Source organism: Anarrhichthys ocellatus, unplaced genomic scaffold (assembly GCF_004355925.1).
Source record: "Anarrhichthys ocellatus isolate YVR2014 unplaced genomic scaffold, GSC_Weel_1.0 scaffold93, whole genome shotgun sequence".
NCBI lineage: Eukaryota > Metazoa > Chordata > Actinopteri > Perciformes > Anarhichadidae > Anarrhichthys > Anarrhichthys ocellatus.
In genome coordinates, this window is record NW_022280123.1 from 94,978 (window position 1) to 111,456 (window position 16,479).

The window sequence follows — 16,479 nt, forward strand, 5'->3', positions numbered from 1 at the left end:
TTACGTAACCTTCGTAGCATATCTTAGCGCAGAAGGCAGTGGTTTCCAACATGAGTTATAGGACCCCCATTGGGTCCACACGAATATTTAAGGAATCATATACACAACATAAAGTTCATTTTCTTTAAATGTAGCTCTTCTCAAATTTGGTGATTTTGAATTGGATTTTTATGAAGTGCTCCTTTAGGGGTTGAGAAAATGTTTCTTAGACTTAATAAACCGCTTGGCATCTCTGTAAAATGCATCGTCACAAAGTTGAAATCATCTTTCTCATGAAAAGTTGACTTTTTAGAGATGCGTGCTTCAAACGCATGACGTTCTTATAAATGTGATGCATTCCTTTAGATTAAACTACCCAACAGTATATAAGGGAGTTGAAATACACTACCTTAAACATCTACATCAGTAGAATGCAACATACATACTGTGGTAGTGCTTTTACTGATGTAAAGGATCTGAATACTTCTTCCACCACTGCAGCAGCCAAAACGTTGACATATTTACCGGTCATATCAGATATTTTTGACAAACACATTTTCTTCATTGACATATTTTTTTCCCCCCAGGCCCTTGAGATACACTACCAGGGACACCCACGGCATGACACGGTGGAGCTGTACGCTGAGGTCCACTTCCCCAACCTCCACTTCTCCACCACCGCAGTGGACTTCGGCTGCGTGCTCAACTGCACGGGGACCCGCAGAGCAATCTCCATCACCAACTGCTCCCCGCTGCCCGTGTCCTACCACTGGGCCTTCCTGGATGACCAGGAACACGGTGCCATCGGGTGTGTTTACACAGAGAAAGAACACACACAGCATTCATACCTTGTGTCTATGGAACATACAGCCTTTTTTGTGTTACCTTGATTGGGTTGTAGAACTAAAGGAAGCACCCTGGTTCAGTTCACTTTTTTGTTTGTTAAAGAACAAAGCAGTGTTTAGAACTGTACTATCCTGAATAGACAAGATTCAGGGACAAGAGCAGAATCCCATGCATATATTGAAACTGTCCACTGGGATGAGTTAGTACAGTATAGCTATACATTTAACCCTCTGAATTGAAAGCCAAATCCATTATAAATTCTCCGGGGGAAGACAAATCTACTGATTGTGTACTTAGCGTTACATTGTGCCTCTCTCAAGCCTTTGCTCTGGCTCCCCTCCCTTGAAATGCACTGTGAATACTATAGCAGTCTGTCCGTCCATGGCCTTGAACCAACTAACTGCTACAGCGCTACAAGATTTATCACCCTCCACCGTCTTTTTTCCCCCTCCCCCTCTTTCATCTATTGCTACTCCTCCTTTTTTGCTCCCCTCATCTCAGGCTTTTACATTGCCTATTTATCTTTCCTTTTTTTTCTCCTTCATTTTCCTCCTTCCTCTCCTCCCGCTCTCCCGTCTCTTCTGCCTGTGCTTCTGCTCGCTACCAAATCCGTATCACCCTTCTCTTCTCTTTCCTCACCCTCTCCGTCTCGGATTGTGACCTCTCTTAACAATCTGTCTCATAGGCCGGCCTGCTAATTAAATGGAGACCTCACTCTGCGTGCACTCACTCGCTCTCCGAAGTCTCTCTTTCTCCCTCACGAAACCTGCACTATCTGGCCATGTTCGGCTAATTACATCCCTATCAGTAATTACACCGCCGCCTTTGGAGAGGGGAATTTCAATAGAGCAAACCCAATTTTTCTCTCCCTCTACCCCACTGATAGATAGAAGCAGTACAATACATTTAAATACTGTAACTTCTCAGTCTTTAGGACTCTATATTTGCACTGTAGATACTTCTAGGGATGATGGATTAGATCACTAGACAACAGAGTGACAGAGTCATCACTCACAGGTAGAGGAAGTTGAGTTTAAGCCTAGGTGGATTAATGCAATAGCGAGATTCTTGAGCAACTATCCATGGTCACTCGTCCAGTCTTTTAAACCTGGAATGTCACTTTTTTTTCAAACAGTCCGACAATCAGAAACAGCCTTGAGTTTCCTGTTCTTGCATTGTAATGTAAGCATCATGGAGACATAATTGAATTCTTTCTGCTACTAAAGCACATTCAATGTCCATATCTCATCAGAGAGAGGCGACACGTTATTGTGGTTACACATTTTTTTGTCACCAGATTAGATGATGTTTAACTTGACTGTCATTGCATTTTCTTGTCCTCTTACTTCCTGTGTGCAGTGTCGCATCTAACAAGATAAGACTGCAACCAATAGTAAAGAAAGAATAATAAACCAAAGAAGACTGATGCGTATGAAATAAACAAAGAAACAGATAAAACGTTGAAGGTGAATAGCTACTAAAACAAAATATAGAGAGACACGGAGCCTCTGACTGTGACATAAATGTAAACACGCAACCGTCTGATCTAAAGGGTAAATGTACTTAGTTACTCTCCACCGCTGGGAGTAAGGCCGGTAACACCTCTTGCATAAACTAAATGGCACATGTCTTGGAAAAAGCTCATTTGCATGGGAGACGAGTGAAACTGGTCATCCTTACTGGAGCGTTTTTAGTTCTTAAGAATATGACGTACACTAACGGGAAACCGCAAAAGTGATAAAACCAAAAGTAATGTTTCTGCTGTCAGCTGTTAAATGGAAATGCATAAACATTTACAGTTTATTTGAAATAATGTATATCAGCGTTAAACCAGCGAGAGTCTCTCTCTCCCTCTCTGTCGCTCTCTATCTTTGTATCTCTGTCTCTCACACACACACACACACACACACACACACACACACACACACACTGACTATAATCCCAGTAGCCATTAGTCTGTACCAATAGCATTTTCTCAGCATCAAAATCTTTCCCCATCACTCCTTTTTTTCCCCAGCAGTCTGCAGGAAGTGAGATGTTTGTGGTTCAGTAGCCTTTGCTGTGTAGATTATTAGTGAGACTGAACATAGCAAAGCAGTCAAACACAGTCACACCCACCCATGAAGGAAGGAATGGACGGAGGAGAGAGAGAGAGAGAGAGAGAGACACATATGAGAATCTCAGAGTAGGCTATTTCTGTCTTGAGCCGCACTCTTGCAGAGTCATCATCTGCTGTCTCACCATCTGTTCCTCTGTCCGCACCAGTGGGTTTTAAACTCTTTCCAAAAAACTTCTTTTTTTCCATGGGGGGGGGCAAATGGTTTTTCGTTGGGCTTTTACAAACTCTTATCCACCCAAATTGCACCCTATTTTTTAGAGACATTGACCTACAGTGTTTGTTCGCTCCAACGTCTGACATTGCTGGACGTACTCATTTGTGATCTCCCTGAGGCCAGACATCAGGCCAGCTTGTCCTAGCGTTCATCACAGACAGACCATACAACAGTGACCCCTGAGTTCATCACAGACTGACCATACAACAGTGCCCCCTGCTGGTTGTTCTGCTCGCCTCCTCTCACTACAAGAGACACACCAGGGCTAAAGCACTAACTAACAAATGCTTGTGCAGACTTGAATGCTGCCTTACAAGTATGTCTCTCTGAAGCTCACACACACACACACACGTACACAAACACGTACACACACTGTGGCGATGACGTGGCCGGTGTTCAGTGATTTAATATAGAACTTGTGCAGCCCAGCTTTGAGATGGCTTCACTCACTAAATCTCTTTCATTCTCTTCCATGTTTATTCAGCACTTCACTACAATCTATCTTGACCTGTTTCCTGCTGCTTGCCTATTAAAATTCCTCTTAATTATAGAACACTATGTTTAATTAACTTGATGGATGCACCCAGTCTGATCCCACAGGGTAGGGGAGAGTCGAACAGAGACAGAAAATGAGAGTCTGAGTTCTTTGGGGTGTGGGTGATGAAGATTTTCTTCCCCACTTGGGTATCACAATATATATTAATGATAGAAATACAATGGATGCTTATATACCTTGTTGTTGTAGGACATGTGTTACTCTGCTACCTCGTGGACATATTGAGGCTTTCACTGGTCTATCTTCATAAAGTTGGACGATGGTTTCATGTATTCTTGCCTCTTGCCATTGATTTTCCCCAATGTTTCATTCATCCTCTGTCTGTTTTATGTAGCTTTACTTTCATCGTGGGGAAAACAAATATCCACTTCAGAGATGTTTTATTATGCTTTCGCCCTCGTAGAGAGACAGAGACGCTGGAGGCAGAGAGGGAGCAGACGGATCCAGCAAACGGGACAAAAGAAGAAGGGTGGAGTTCCTCTAGAATGCCTTCTTCTTCTGCCTCTTCGGATCCGCTCAGCCCCAGGCCTGGTGCAGATGAACAGAACAGCTCACGGGGCGCGGTGGGTGTGGAAGAGGTAGGCAAATGCTCGCTTGTAAACAAATCAGGGTTTTCCTTGAGCTTTCACGTTTGTCAGGGGATGGAGGGAACCTGCAGCTGTCTGTATGCTGCAATGCTATGGAGGAAGAAAACATGCACATGCGCGTACACACACACACACACACACACACACACAGATCTTGTACAACACTCTTTGTTGTACAGCACAGAGTGCAGAGTGGATTACTAAAAGTAATTAATGTAATTTAATGCTGAGAATCTTTTACAAATCAGAGGGGGCTTCATGGTAGTTCCCTGATTTATAATTTGTGTCGGAGATTTGTAACATGTGTATATATGTACATGTCATATGTCATTTGGGGCCACAACTATATTCATTTTCATTATTGATTAATCTCTCGATGATTCTTTGATCAATCAAATTCACTTCTATAGACCATGTCACAGTTGTAAACATCCCAATGGTGTCCCAGTTTATTTCCTGTTGCAGCTCATGTGGAGGACATTAGCTGGCAGGAAGTAAACATGGAGCCAAGCTGTTGCCTAGCAATGCATTAATGTTGAAACAGTCTATAGATTGTAAAAAATAACAATATTGTCGGACCAACAAGGGAAAAACGAAGGCATTTACTATGTATCGATTAAGTCATTGATTAATCAACTCAATAGCATACACCACGAGAGCAAAATCTAAATGAGAAACCTTCTGAAATACTAGAGCTTAAAGGAAGAATTCAACATATATTTGCTCTCTTGCTGCCACGAGTGGGACCCAAACGCAGGACACGCACCGGAGTAGAGTTGGTAAGAAAGAGTTTGTATTGCGAAGAGGGTAAGGATGAGGACGCTGAGGGATTCAGCAGCAGCAGGGGTAGAGCTGGTGGTGGTGGTGGAGTAATGAGGGAAAGCGTACCTGACTGAGGGTGCCGGCAGGCAGACATACGAGCAGGAAGACTTGCAGGCGGGTGGACACCCTGGAGCACAGAGAGCACGATGGAAAACATGATGAAGAAATAAATTACGAGAGTGAGTTTCTTTTAGTTCGGCCTGAAATAAATAAACAACGTGGTGGTGAACAACACTCTGGTGAGGAGTGAATGAAGAGGTGGAGAAGATGCACTGCAGGTCGATGATGTGATGGGAGGTGGATGAGTGGGTGTGTGTGTGTGTGGGAGGTGTGTAGACTGGGAGGGTGGATGACCGATTGCAGGCAGATGTGTGAGAAGACTGGACCAGCAACCGGGAAGGAAGGCCACGGCAACACACACAACATACAAAGACGTAGAGAGACGCATGAAGAAACGCAAATGCCGAACTATCCCTTTAATGTGAGCGTATAATAACAGCAGAATCAGTAAATAGAAATGAGGATTTCTCTTGTAAGGTGCGCTTGTTTTCCTTTTTGTGCCTCTAGGTGTTTGACATCTTCCCGATATATGGTCGTCTGCGACCTGGGGAGCAGCAGCAGGTCATTTTCACTTTCTTTGGCCACGAAAATATCAGCAGAGAGGTGGTAGCACAGTGCCGTGTAGAGGAGGGGCCGACGTATGAAATCACACTCAGAGGAGAAGCATCTGTAATCAGCTACAGCCTTGACTCCACGCATATTGACTTTGGTCTGCAGGTATGTAAACAGAGCTCCTTTACCCAGACTTAATCCTCTCAGATCTCCAACCCAACAAGCGCTATTAATCCGCTTATTATACGCTGCAAAAACTGGTGAGAGGGAATAAAATTAACTTTGAATGTCACTGCATAGTTTTTCACACTTTGGTCTTTTGCGCCTCCACTCCCTCTTTAAGCATGCAAGCCATCAGGACCAGTTATCATTGATATTCAAAACAAGGGCGTATTGATTTCTGATTTAGTTGAAATGAGCGATTCAGTAGAACATTTCTCCGACCTTCCTGTCTGTTCAGCACTATTCTTTCTCTTTTATTTTCTCTCTCTCTGTGTGTTACCCCTTGTGTTGTTTTCCTGCCTCAATTATATTTATCCCTATTAGTCACATCTTTGAACAGTTCCTGATTTTGAGCAACGTTTTTGAATCACTTTTCTTGTTTGTCTGTATCTCTCTCTGTCTCTTCCTTTTAACAGCCATATAAAAGTTCCATTTTGCTCCTATCACAGTAACAACTATTACAGTGACGCCGTATCTTCTTTCATATTATATTTTAATGATAGTTATTACCATAAACCAAGAGGTTCAAACGGAGGCCAACAGCATGCATGCTCTTTTCTAGAAACCATCACTGCACTGTACTGTGTCATCGTTACAGAGCACCCACTCCACCAAAGAGACACTAGGTGGAGTGGTTTTACCAAAACCTTCTGCCAAAAAACAAATTCACATTATCTCCAATGAAAATATAGGCAGTGACAGTTTAAAATGCTTTCTTCCAGCTGTTTGATCACGAAGGGGAAGCTGAGGTGACCCTGAGGAATACGGGCAAGATGGGCTTTAAATTTAGCATCATAGGCCATCAAAAGAAGGATGAGGAGGCAGGTGAGGAGGCAGGGGGACAGAGGAAGGACCTGGAAGAGGAGCAAAATGAGGAAGGACAGGATGTCATACCAGGCCGGCCCATGGTCATCCCCGCTATGGTGAGGTCATGTTGGGACTCTTTCAGACGTGGGAAGATCATTTATTATGCACAGGTTGTTGTTTTTCTTACCATATTTTGTGTGTGTTTTTTTGTGTGTGCCAGGGTTACATTGATCCCGGTGCGGAGCAATGTCTGCATGTGCTCTACCTCCCAGGCCTCCCCGAGGTGTTTGAGAAGCAGCTTCAGCTGCAGGTGGCTTTCCTGCCCCCGCAGCTCATCACGCTGACTGGCGAGGGAGTGTTCCCAAGGATCAGCCTGAACTTACCGCAAAACATGTGTATGCAGAGACATGCTCCCAAACACACAGACATGACCATATCCCTACTAACTAGCCAACAAGGATGAACATTTACAATGAAATATTTTTTTATTTACGATTTATGCTCTTCATTTAAGCCAAAAACTGGAATTCCCGCCTCGCGGTTGTGTGCATACACATAACCCAAAATGCCCAAATGCGATTATGGTGTCAGGACTGTCACTAGAAGGAAATGTTCTCTTTGCATTGGAACGGACTATTGGAAACTTATAAGCTCAGTAAACAGCAGTAACGAAAAAGTGGTAAACATGGGGTGTCATAGTTTATCGTCTCTTTTAACTGAATTAAACTCCAAGTAGGTAATCCTTGTGGCGCTATATCTCAGGAACTGAGGAGGGAATTTCTTCAAATTTGGCACAAACGCCCACTTGAACTCAAGGATGAGCTGAGGTCACTGTGACTTTATATCCACCCAGTTCTCTTGAAAGAGAAATCTCAGGAGCACCTGGAGGGAATCTCACTACCACTACACTATCTTACTGGACTACAGGATGAACTTATTAGAATTTAATGGTCAAAGGTCACCGTGACCTCACAAAACATAACTCAATAATTAATTTACATTGCTAATTATGATGAATTCACATAAAATGATGAAGTGACAATATTTTGGACAGACATGGATGTAAACTGCAACATGACTGGTTGGCGGAGGCATACACGTACTGCGCGGCGGTAATTCTAGTTGTATTAGCAAATCCTTCGGTTAATTGAAAGGTCTCTATGCTAACGTATACTGACACAAATATAACCCTTTGTATCTGCACTGATGTGGCGCTGTGATTCCCTTGCAGCCGAGGAGTGTTACAGCGATGTGGTGCAGCAGGCCAGAACAGCCGTGGAGGGAGAGGAGCTTATGAATGGAACCGCCGGCGTTGGAGGAGATACAACCGAGGCCAACCGCACCCTCACAGTCAGTGACTAAGATTTTAAAAAAAAAATTGATTTTATGCATTGACAATCTGAATAACACAATACTAAATATATGTTATATTAATGTTGTTTCCTGTTTAAAATGCCTAGTGAATATATGTATAAAGTCTATAATGCATGCCCCAAATATAGTTGCTTTCAATAAGGCATACCCTTATTTAAAGAAAGCAGTACCACTACATCTCTGCTCTCAGTAACCAACCTATTCCACAGGGTTTTCCTGCTTCTTATCTGTGCATTGATTTTCCAGGGAGTAGACATAAGCCATTGAATTACAATGGAAATTGCTATTTTCTGCTCATCCCCTCGGTACTTATTCACGGTTTTGTGTGTTGCCCCAACGACTTCCCTGACATTTCCCCGTGACTGAAATGAAAATGCAAACATTTCCTTTGCAGATAAGGATAGGACAAATAAGGACTGCAACACCTTAGCATAGACTTGAAAATAAGCAGCATTACCACCTTATCCACAAAAAAAAACCTGACCTTAGCGACTTTCTATTGCTCGGCCTCTCGCAGCTCTCTCGGGAACCCCTCATCCAAACAACTTCACACTCGACATTGTGCTCCCTTGGGTCCTCCTGAGCATTTCACCTGCCATGATGTAGGTGCAATGCTAGAGTGTACACGTCATTTGGGTGCAACAGCTCCCACGAACATCGACGGAGAGCGAGCTGTACCCAGGATGCTGTTTTGTAACAGTTAAGTCCCCTTTCAATACATTCCATCCCATCGATCTCAAGAGCTCACACATGACCCTACAGTGTGAAGTTGATCGGATGAACGGTTGTGGAGAAAATGGATGCATACAGACAGACAGAGACTGCTTCCATTTAGTTTAAATGTGTTTTAAAGTCAAAATTACAACGTGATCAGAATGATAATAATTCTGCATTGTTATTCAATTATGATGCGTCAAGGGAGAACACAAGTACCTCTAAATTCATTTGTTTTGGTTCAAATACCTCAGATCTAGCGCCGTTTTATCATAAAATAGCTTCGTTGATAATTAATACAAAAATCTGCAATTGTTTTTTGGCTAGTCGAAACATAAGGATTTCTGTTGGCACATTTTGTCAAGTCAGTCAAATCTGATTTATTCATAAAGCCCCACATCGAAGCATATGACCCCCTCTCTCTTTAGACTCTCAGTCCGTAAATGGAAAAACTCTCCCCAAAAAACACTTTAACAGGGGAACAAAGCAAGAAACCTCAGGATAAGCAAACGAGGAGTGTTACTTCTTCCAGGACAAACAGACATGCAATAGATGTCATATTTTGCCAGGTCAAAAGTTATAATTTAAGATATCACTTATTCCACTCTGCCTTGAAGTAGAACAGAACTATATTGGGGCTCTAAAATATTTTTTTGTAAAAAGCCTTTTGAAAGCTTAGGCTACCATGTCCAGCAGTAGGCTATTCATATTTTCGAATTGAAAACATATACTGTATTTACAAATATGAATAGTGAATGCGAGAAAAAAATGTTTTCGCTGTAAATGACACTGCCAGGCAGAGCATGCAACGGGTTGCGCGAAGAGAGCAAACACTTCTGCTTGTGGACCTAAACGGACAAATTTGAGCCAGTGTCGTTGGTAATAACCTGGATTAAAGCAGAACATGGACGCTCCTCTTCCTGGATACCAAGACGGCAATGAGAGGAAGCCGAGCCAAAGACACCCAGGACTTGTTGCAGGGGCATAGTTGTTGCGGGGTTGTTGTGTGAGTGGCCTCATTGTTGTGCAAAGTGTGTATAGCCCAGTTAATTGCCTTGGCATGGCGTCCATGAAATCTTGAACATTGCATATTAAATCTGTATAAGACTCTCACACAGTCTCTAAAGCTAAAGTCATACTGGCACTGGAGTTATGACTCATCAGGAAGTAAAAAGTGAGGATATCTTGAAGTTAGAATATTACATTTGCTTGCTGTTAAGAGCTCCAAACGGGGCATGTCATTTGCTTTGAGGTGGAGGTACCTCGAATTATTGTTCTCACCGCTGAGACTGTGCTGTTTGGTGCTTACGTAACTCATACTTTTTTAGTAACTTTCGAGTGTTTAATGTACCCTTCCTTCTGTCTCCCTCTCCCCTTCTCTCTATTGCCTGCTGCCTCTAGCATGAAAAGCTGCTTCACATGGAGATAGAGAGGTCGTTGGTCAAACGGAATGCTCTCGCTGTGACCGGTAGCATGCTGGAGCTCAGAGACCTGCAGGGTTCCTCCAGAAAGTGGCACAAACTTAGCCAGTATGTTCACACACATACACACTTTGGTTGAACAGATGGCCCACTCACTGGAATTCAAAGAGTTTGGGTTAATGAATGGTATCTGGCTGGGTAGGATTTTGTTCTGTGGTACTTGTGTAAATTTATGGACGTCATGATTGGCTGTTCACTTCACTCATACAATTCCACTCAATGGTCCCTTGTTTACCTTCCACAAGTGTATACTGCAGATTATGACGAATGCAACAATCAAGTTGATGTTTAAGGCAAAGAACTCATTCAATTAAAAAGATTGAGATTGTTATTTGCTTGGAAATATATATTTCAATGACATATGATGTTTTGTAAAATTATAACATTTCATGATCTGACAACTTGAAACATTTGAACTATTGAATCTATTAATCATCCAGCTGTAGTATGTAAGTATTTCCAAGCCCTGCCTCAGTAAACAAACTTGTGACTTGGATGTTGCTTGTTATTGTCTTATTCATGTCTCCTTCCCTAAGTCTCCTATCCTCTCCCCTAGGTTCCTGCTCCCAGAGTATGTTTTGGATTTTGGTTACGTCATTCCAGGCAGTGTCCTCAGTCACACTGTAAATGTGACCAACACTGGTTCAGTGGCTGTGTCCTTCCTTGCCAATGGCAAACCTCTAGCCGGAACAGGTAACATAATTCACAAACTTCAGACAACAGAACAACTTGGTTGCATCATAAATCGGCAGAGATTGAGCTTTAGGACACACAGAAATGACATCGGAAACTAGAAAAACAATGCGTCAATCCGCCCCGTGATTCAGGTGCGCTTCAAAATTGTATGTCTAGTCTCTCAGTGGCGGGGTCTTCAGGGAGTGAGGCAGAGTCAGCCAGCCAGATAATTCTTGTGTTTTGGTCTAAATCTGTGACTCTCAACCCACTCATTTGAATATAAGAGATGGAAAAAAACGAGCGGTGAAATACATGTTGCATGAGGAAATAAAAGTCTCCTGAAATAAATACATGTTGAATTATAAAATAAAAGTCCCCTGGAATAAATAAAAGTCACGTTTGGAGAATGCCCTTTTTTAGAATAAGAACAGATTTATTTAAACTATATTGAGTCATTTATATATTTAAATGTATTAATATTCTTATTGACTCATTTATTTTTTTCAGGATTTATTTAATTGACACCTTAATTTATTTCATAGGAATATTAGTTTATTTATTTATGTATGTATTTATTTCATATTGAATGAAATGGCATTCCATAGTTATTAATGCTTTAGAGATACTGGTGGGTGGATTTTATTATATCTGGACGGAGCCAAGCTAACTGTTTCCAGTGTTAACATTAAGCTAGATGAACCCTCTCCTGGATCCAGCTTCATGTTTAACAGACAGATATGACAGTGGTATGTATCTTCTCCTCTAACTCACTGCAGGACAGCAAACAAGCAGATTTCCCAAAATGTTAAACTATTTAAATTAGGCAGGAGAGACAAGTTTACAGATTAATATAGATATCATTTTGTTGATAAAGCCTAAAGTGAGATAATAGTACAGAAGAAGGATGCGGATAAAAGATGAAGTTGAATTGATGGATTGCCTCAAAGGGAGTGCCGCATCATCAATGGGGTGATAATCTGCCTTCTGATATTATTGCCTCTGTTTTCAATAGGATGTTTTATTTTCTATTTCTTCTCAATATTCTACATTTTGCCTTTATGAAATGAATAATACTTCGAGTGTGTCGTTGCCTCTTCTAAGGATTCAGTGCAGACGTTAAAAGAGTGAAGAACCTGCCCTGTGGAGAGACACAGACTTTCACAGTTAAATTTGCCCCCCAGAGAGCCAACCTGAAGATTGGGGACACAAGTGTTGTCATGCCAATACAGGTACAACATGTCGAAATAATTGACTCATTGTCACCTTTTGTTGATCAGCAGCATTGTGACCTCGTTTCTAAGTTGTCTTTGCTTGGCTTTACAGGTCGCAGACGGCCCGGTGGTGCAGGTGCGGCTGTGTGCGGTGGTAACTGTGCCGGCCGTCACTGTTTCCATGGATACACTGCAGTTTGACACTGTGCAGTGTGGCATGTGTCAGGTAAATACAGTGTGACAAGACACGGTTATGTAGCCCTGCAGAGGTTGCTTGTTATGTTCCATGATAAAAATGCAGCGCCGGAAGTTTGGATAATTATATAATCTCTGACACTGATGTGACTAAAATTGGACAATTACACAAATTGAGATCAAATCTTCTTTGACTGCCCTTTATATTTCAATCTGTATTATCAACACGCAAAAGTAGGACAACAGGAAGCACAAATTCTGTATGCAGCTTAACACTGCTGGGTGTGTGTGTGTGCGTGGCACGCTAATGAGCGGCACTAATTAGAGACCAGTGTGCTGCCTCACTGTGGTGCCATCTTGCGATCCGGTCAAGTTCATCATTTCCATACAGCTCATACAGTTGAACTGCTTAAACGTGGTTGTGGCTATGCATCTTTAATACGTCAGAGCGTTGTGATTCGTGATTTTGTGCTGAAGCAGCATGAACACCATGTATTAACTGAATATCAATTCATTCTGTTGTAGCCAAACTGACATGAGAATGCACTCAGGTTGTTGTTGTTGTTGTTGTTTGTTGTTCCCCATCAGATGAAGACAATACAGCTGGTTAATCGTGAGTCTGTGCCGTGCTGCTGGAGCATAGCTGAGAAGGGGAAGCCTCTCGAAAAGGTATAAGCGCTGTCATTTTATGGACATCTCATTGAACCTTTCCATCTCATTTTGTTATTTGATCTCCAGGTAACTAAAAACTACCTCTACATGGCGTCTACCATCTTTAGCTTTAGGAAAAAGAAGCCTTTGGAACAGTATCTAAAAAAGATAAATAGACATAACTGCATTCGGTGTTCTTGCTCTCTGCCAGCATAAAAAGGACGTGCAGATGAAGCGACCAGCTCCCGTGGTGTTCAAGATGATCCCCAGCTCTGGCATGCTGTTCCCTGGTGAACGAGTCAACGTCCAGATAACGTTCAGCCCCGCTGAGGGGGTAAAGAGCTTCATTGATTTTAGACAATCGGCACAATACACAGCAGAGCGTCATGGCGTTACATGGATTGGTGACCTCCTGCACGTGTCTCTGCAGCATCCTTACAACATGCAGCTACTGGTCCGTGTGGCTGAGAGCAGCCAGCAGGTGTTGATTGCAGCCCAGGGGCAGGGTGACGAACCACATCTCGAGTTCTGCCCGTCGGTGCTGGAGCTGGGGCCATGCATGCCTGTCGCCACTGAGGTTGAGGCTGAGGTCACCGTCAAGAACCGCTGCCCTTTCCCCGTTGAGTTCTACTCCCTGGATTTTGACAAACAGTATCTTGAGGAAGAAAAGGTACCACAGAAAGTGAAGTCACATGTTTTTATCTAATCTTTCCAACCACTCTTTGCCTCTCGGAGATATCCTTTCTTTTTATCTTATTTCCTCACCTGGTCCCTCACAACTTTTCATTTTTTTCTGTCTGTTCCTTTTTGTCTTTTCTTCCTGTACTGGTTTCCTTCTCCCTCCCCTCTCTTTCCCATTGCTTCCTCCCATGTAGATCCTGCGTCTGATACAGGGTTATGATGAGAACAACATATTACTGCTGCCTCCCAGAGCCACTGGAGAAAGTCTTCCCACAGAACTGCTCGAGTACTACCAGGAGCACTGCTCCCAGCTGAAAGACGATGGTAGCTTCAAGCGCACATGATCATTAAGCACTGAAATCATATACCATACCTGTTTTAATCCAATCTACCTGTGTGCAGCAGAACGGAAGGAAGGCCTGGATGAAGAAGAAGCCGTGATGGGTGACACATATGAGGAAGGAGAGAGGTCAAGACAAAACCACGCCCACTCAGCAGACAGCAAAGTGGAAGAAGTGCACACTTTAAATGTGAAACAAGCTGAACTACGTGAGTACAACGATGTTAAATACAGAACTTGAAAGTAGCCTGAGGTGAGTGTAATTTCCACGAGTACTGTGTGTTTAAGTAACGCTTGTTCTTTCAGTCGATTCAGAGATGACCATAGAGGGAAGCAGTGGGGGACTGGGGCAGCTAGAGATGACCCCCGTTTCCAGAGCAATTGCCCGCCACATGCGTGTTGATCTGTCACCTGAGGCTCTGGCTGCACGCAACCACAAAGGCATTGCTATTATTGTATATGGAGCCCCACTGACAGGTGATGCAATTCATTGACTAATCAATCAATTAAAAGTAGAGTATGTGTTGTAAATCAAGTAAAATTATGTCACCTAATTTGCAGAATCGTCATATTTTAATCAAATAAAATCCTTGCCCTTGCAGTTGTAATGCAATGAGTTCCTCAAAAGAGACTTCAGAAAGATTATCCTGGCAAAACGTTTTTTTTCACCTGATCTTACGTCATAAACACAGGAGAGAAAACCATTTACATCAGACTCAAAAGGATCACCCACATTTATTTTTCTAACTTGCCTCTTTAGGGCTTCCGTACTATACAGTACACATATTACATCCTGTTTAAATACCCAGTAACCTGGGATTGATGAGTATGTATTTGTAAAATAGTGTGTGTGTCCCGGTTCTCCACTTTAGATAACGGCAGCACAGCGGCTGTTCTGGCACGTCAGTACGAAGGGGCGTGCCTGAGTGTTGACGCCGTGGTTACAGAGGTGCTCGTCAATGGCACTTCACCTGTTAGCCGGACTGCAAGACAACTCTATGACTGTGCTGCTGCCCAGTATGCTGAGAAGAAGCCTGAGGAGGCTGGTAAGAACAAAACACGGTGCACGCGGTGCACGCGGTGTAATGCTTATGTGGGATTTTTTTTTGTGTTCTGTGAGAGAAGTGGCTCGTGATGGACAGACTAGCAATGTTTTTCTGTACTTTCAATGTGCCGATTAAAAAGGCATTTCATCACCAACCACTTCACAGGAACGGCTCAGTAGTCAACAATAAAAGACTGTGATTACAGTACTCAGCATCTTCTATAGTCAGACAGGACACTACTGCAGAAGAGCAGAGTATTGAGTAACATTGGTAAATGAAGGAGAAAGTAAATCTATACATCTGCTTTCAGGTCAGACCACAGAACCAGGACCCGCAGCAGATCTAGAAGCCTCAGAACCAGCTCCACATTCAGCTCGAGCTTCACGTGATGCGGTGGAAGTTCCTTCAAAACCCAGTGAGGACGGCTTCAGTGGAAATGACTCCAAGGCTCCTCGGGAGACTGAAAACACACACCTTGCCCTTTGCCTGGTACATTTTCTCATCCTCTGCTCATCTGCTGTTTTTATATTGTTCTGTCTAACCATTGTAATCCAGGTTCGTGAATTGAAAAAAAAGTTTTGTATGACTTTTTTCTTCTTCTATAAATTGAGGGTATGCACCTACTTGATACAGCTTCATCTTTGCAAGGCAAATTTCTCTTGTAATTTAAATGAAATACAATGTAATAATTGAATATAATAAACCAATTGTTTGGGTGTGGTTTCTCTTCAGGGAGGAGATGTGACCTCACTCAACAATCTCTTTCCTGAACAGCTATTGGTTGATATCCTGACAGAAAGATTTCAGGTAAGTTTACACTCAGTTTCTCTTGTAGTTTTGAAGTTTCTTGTATAAGTGTATTGTGAGTTACATTACAAAAATATATCAGATATGTATTATGTGTAATGCTTAAAAGGTTTTGTGTCTTTTGTGTCTTCTCATTTTTGTTTTCTTTGTCTGGTCACTGTCATGGCGTCCTGATAACAGCTAAGCGACTGTCACCGTGGCATCATGGTTGACGGCCTGGAGTCTGTGTACGCTCAGTCAGCAGGCAGCACACTGCAAATTGTTCTCAGGGCTCTTAATAACCGGAAACACATCTTTGTAGTGAACCTGTCTGACTCCTACGCTGCCCTGAAGGCACGGGAGGAAGCACAGAAGGAAGCCGAGGGTAAAATAAATAAAAAAATGCTCCAGCTAATACATAAATTCTTATACAGAGGTCATAAATCATCAAAGTTATTGTATTTTTATGTGTAATGAGAAGGGTTCATGGCACTGTAAAGTATGTGGAACTGTCTGTGTGTGTGTGTGTGTGTGTGTGTGTGTGTGTGTGTGTGTGTGTGT

General features: G+C 42.6%; 1 protein-coding gene across 3 annotated transcripts in view; it reads left to right on the top strand.

The window, feature by feature from the left end:
• Positions 1 to 16,479, top strand: part of hydin (HYDIN axonemal central pair apparatus protein) — a 72,932-nt gene that overhangs the window by 32,139 nt on the left and 24,314 nt on the right. For 2 of the 3 annotated variants that reach the window (XM_031875659.1, XM_031875658.1), the window contains exons 24-43: positions 567 to 787; positions 4,118 to 4,292; positions 5,691 to 5,900; positions 6,680 to 6,880; positions 6,985 to 7,159; positions 7,996 to 8,114; positions 10,254 to 10,381; positions 10,890 to 11,026; positions 12,110 to 12,237; positions 12,332 to 12,445; positions 13,003 to 13,083; positions 13,277 to 13,399; positions 13,496 to 13,735; positions 13,941 to 14,070; positions 14,149 to 14,295; positions 14,393 to 14,563; positions 14,959 to 15,132; positions 15,443 to 15,621; positions 15,865 to 15,939; positions 16,120 to 16,303. In XM_031875659.1, the coding sequence (XP_031731519.1) occupies positions 567 to 787; positions 4,118 to 4,292; positions 5,691 to 5,900; positions 6,680 to 6,880; positions 6,985 to 7,159; positions 7,996 to 8,114; positions 10,254 to 10,381; positions 10,890 to 11,026; positions 12,110 to 12,237; positions 12,332 to 12,445; positions 13,003 to 13,083; positions 13,277 to 13,399; positions 13,496 to 13,735; positions 13,941 to 14,070; positions 14,149 to 14,295; positions 14,393 to 14,563; positions 14,959 to 15,132; positions 15,443 to 15,621; positions 15,865 to 15,939; positions 16,120 to 16,303 (3,112 nt within the window). The remainder of the gene's footprint in view (positions 1 to 566; positions 788 to 4,117; positions 4,293 to 5,690; positions 5,901 to 6,679; positions 6,881 to 6,984; positions 7,160 to 7,995; positions 8,115 to 10,253; positions 10,382 to 10,889; positions 11,027 to 12,109; positions 12,238 to 12,331; positions 12,446 to 13,002; positions 13,084 to 13,276; positions 13,400 to 13,495; positions 13,736 to 13,940; positions 14,071 to 14,148; positions 14,296 to 14,392; positions 14,564 to 14,958; positions 15,133 to 15,442; positions 15,622 to 15,864; positions 15,940 to 16,119; positions 16,304 to 16,479) is intronic. The other variant, XM_031875660.1, reaches the window with a different exon arrangement.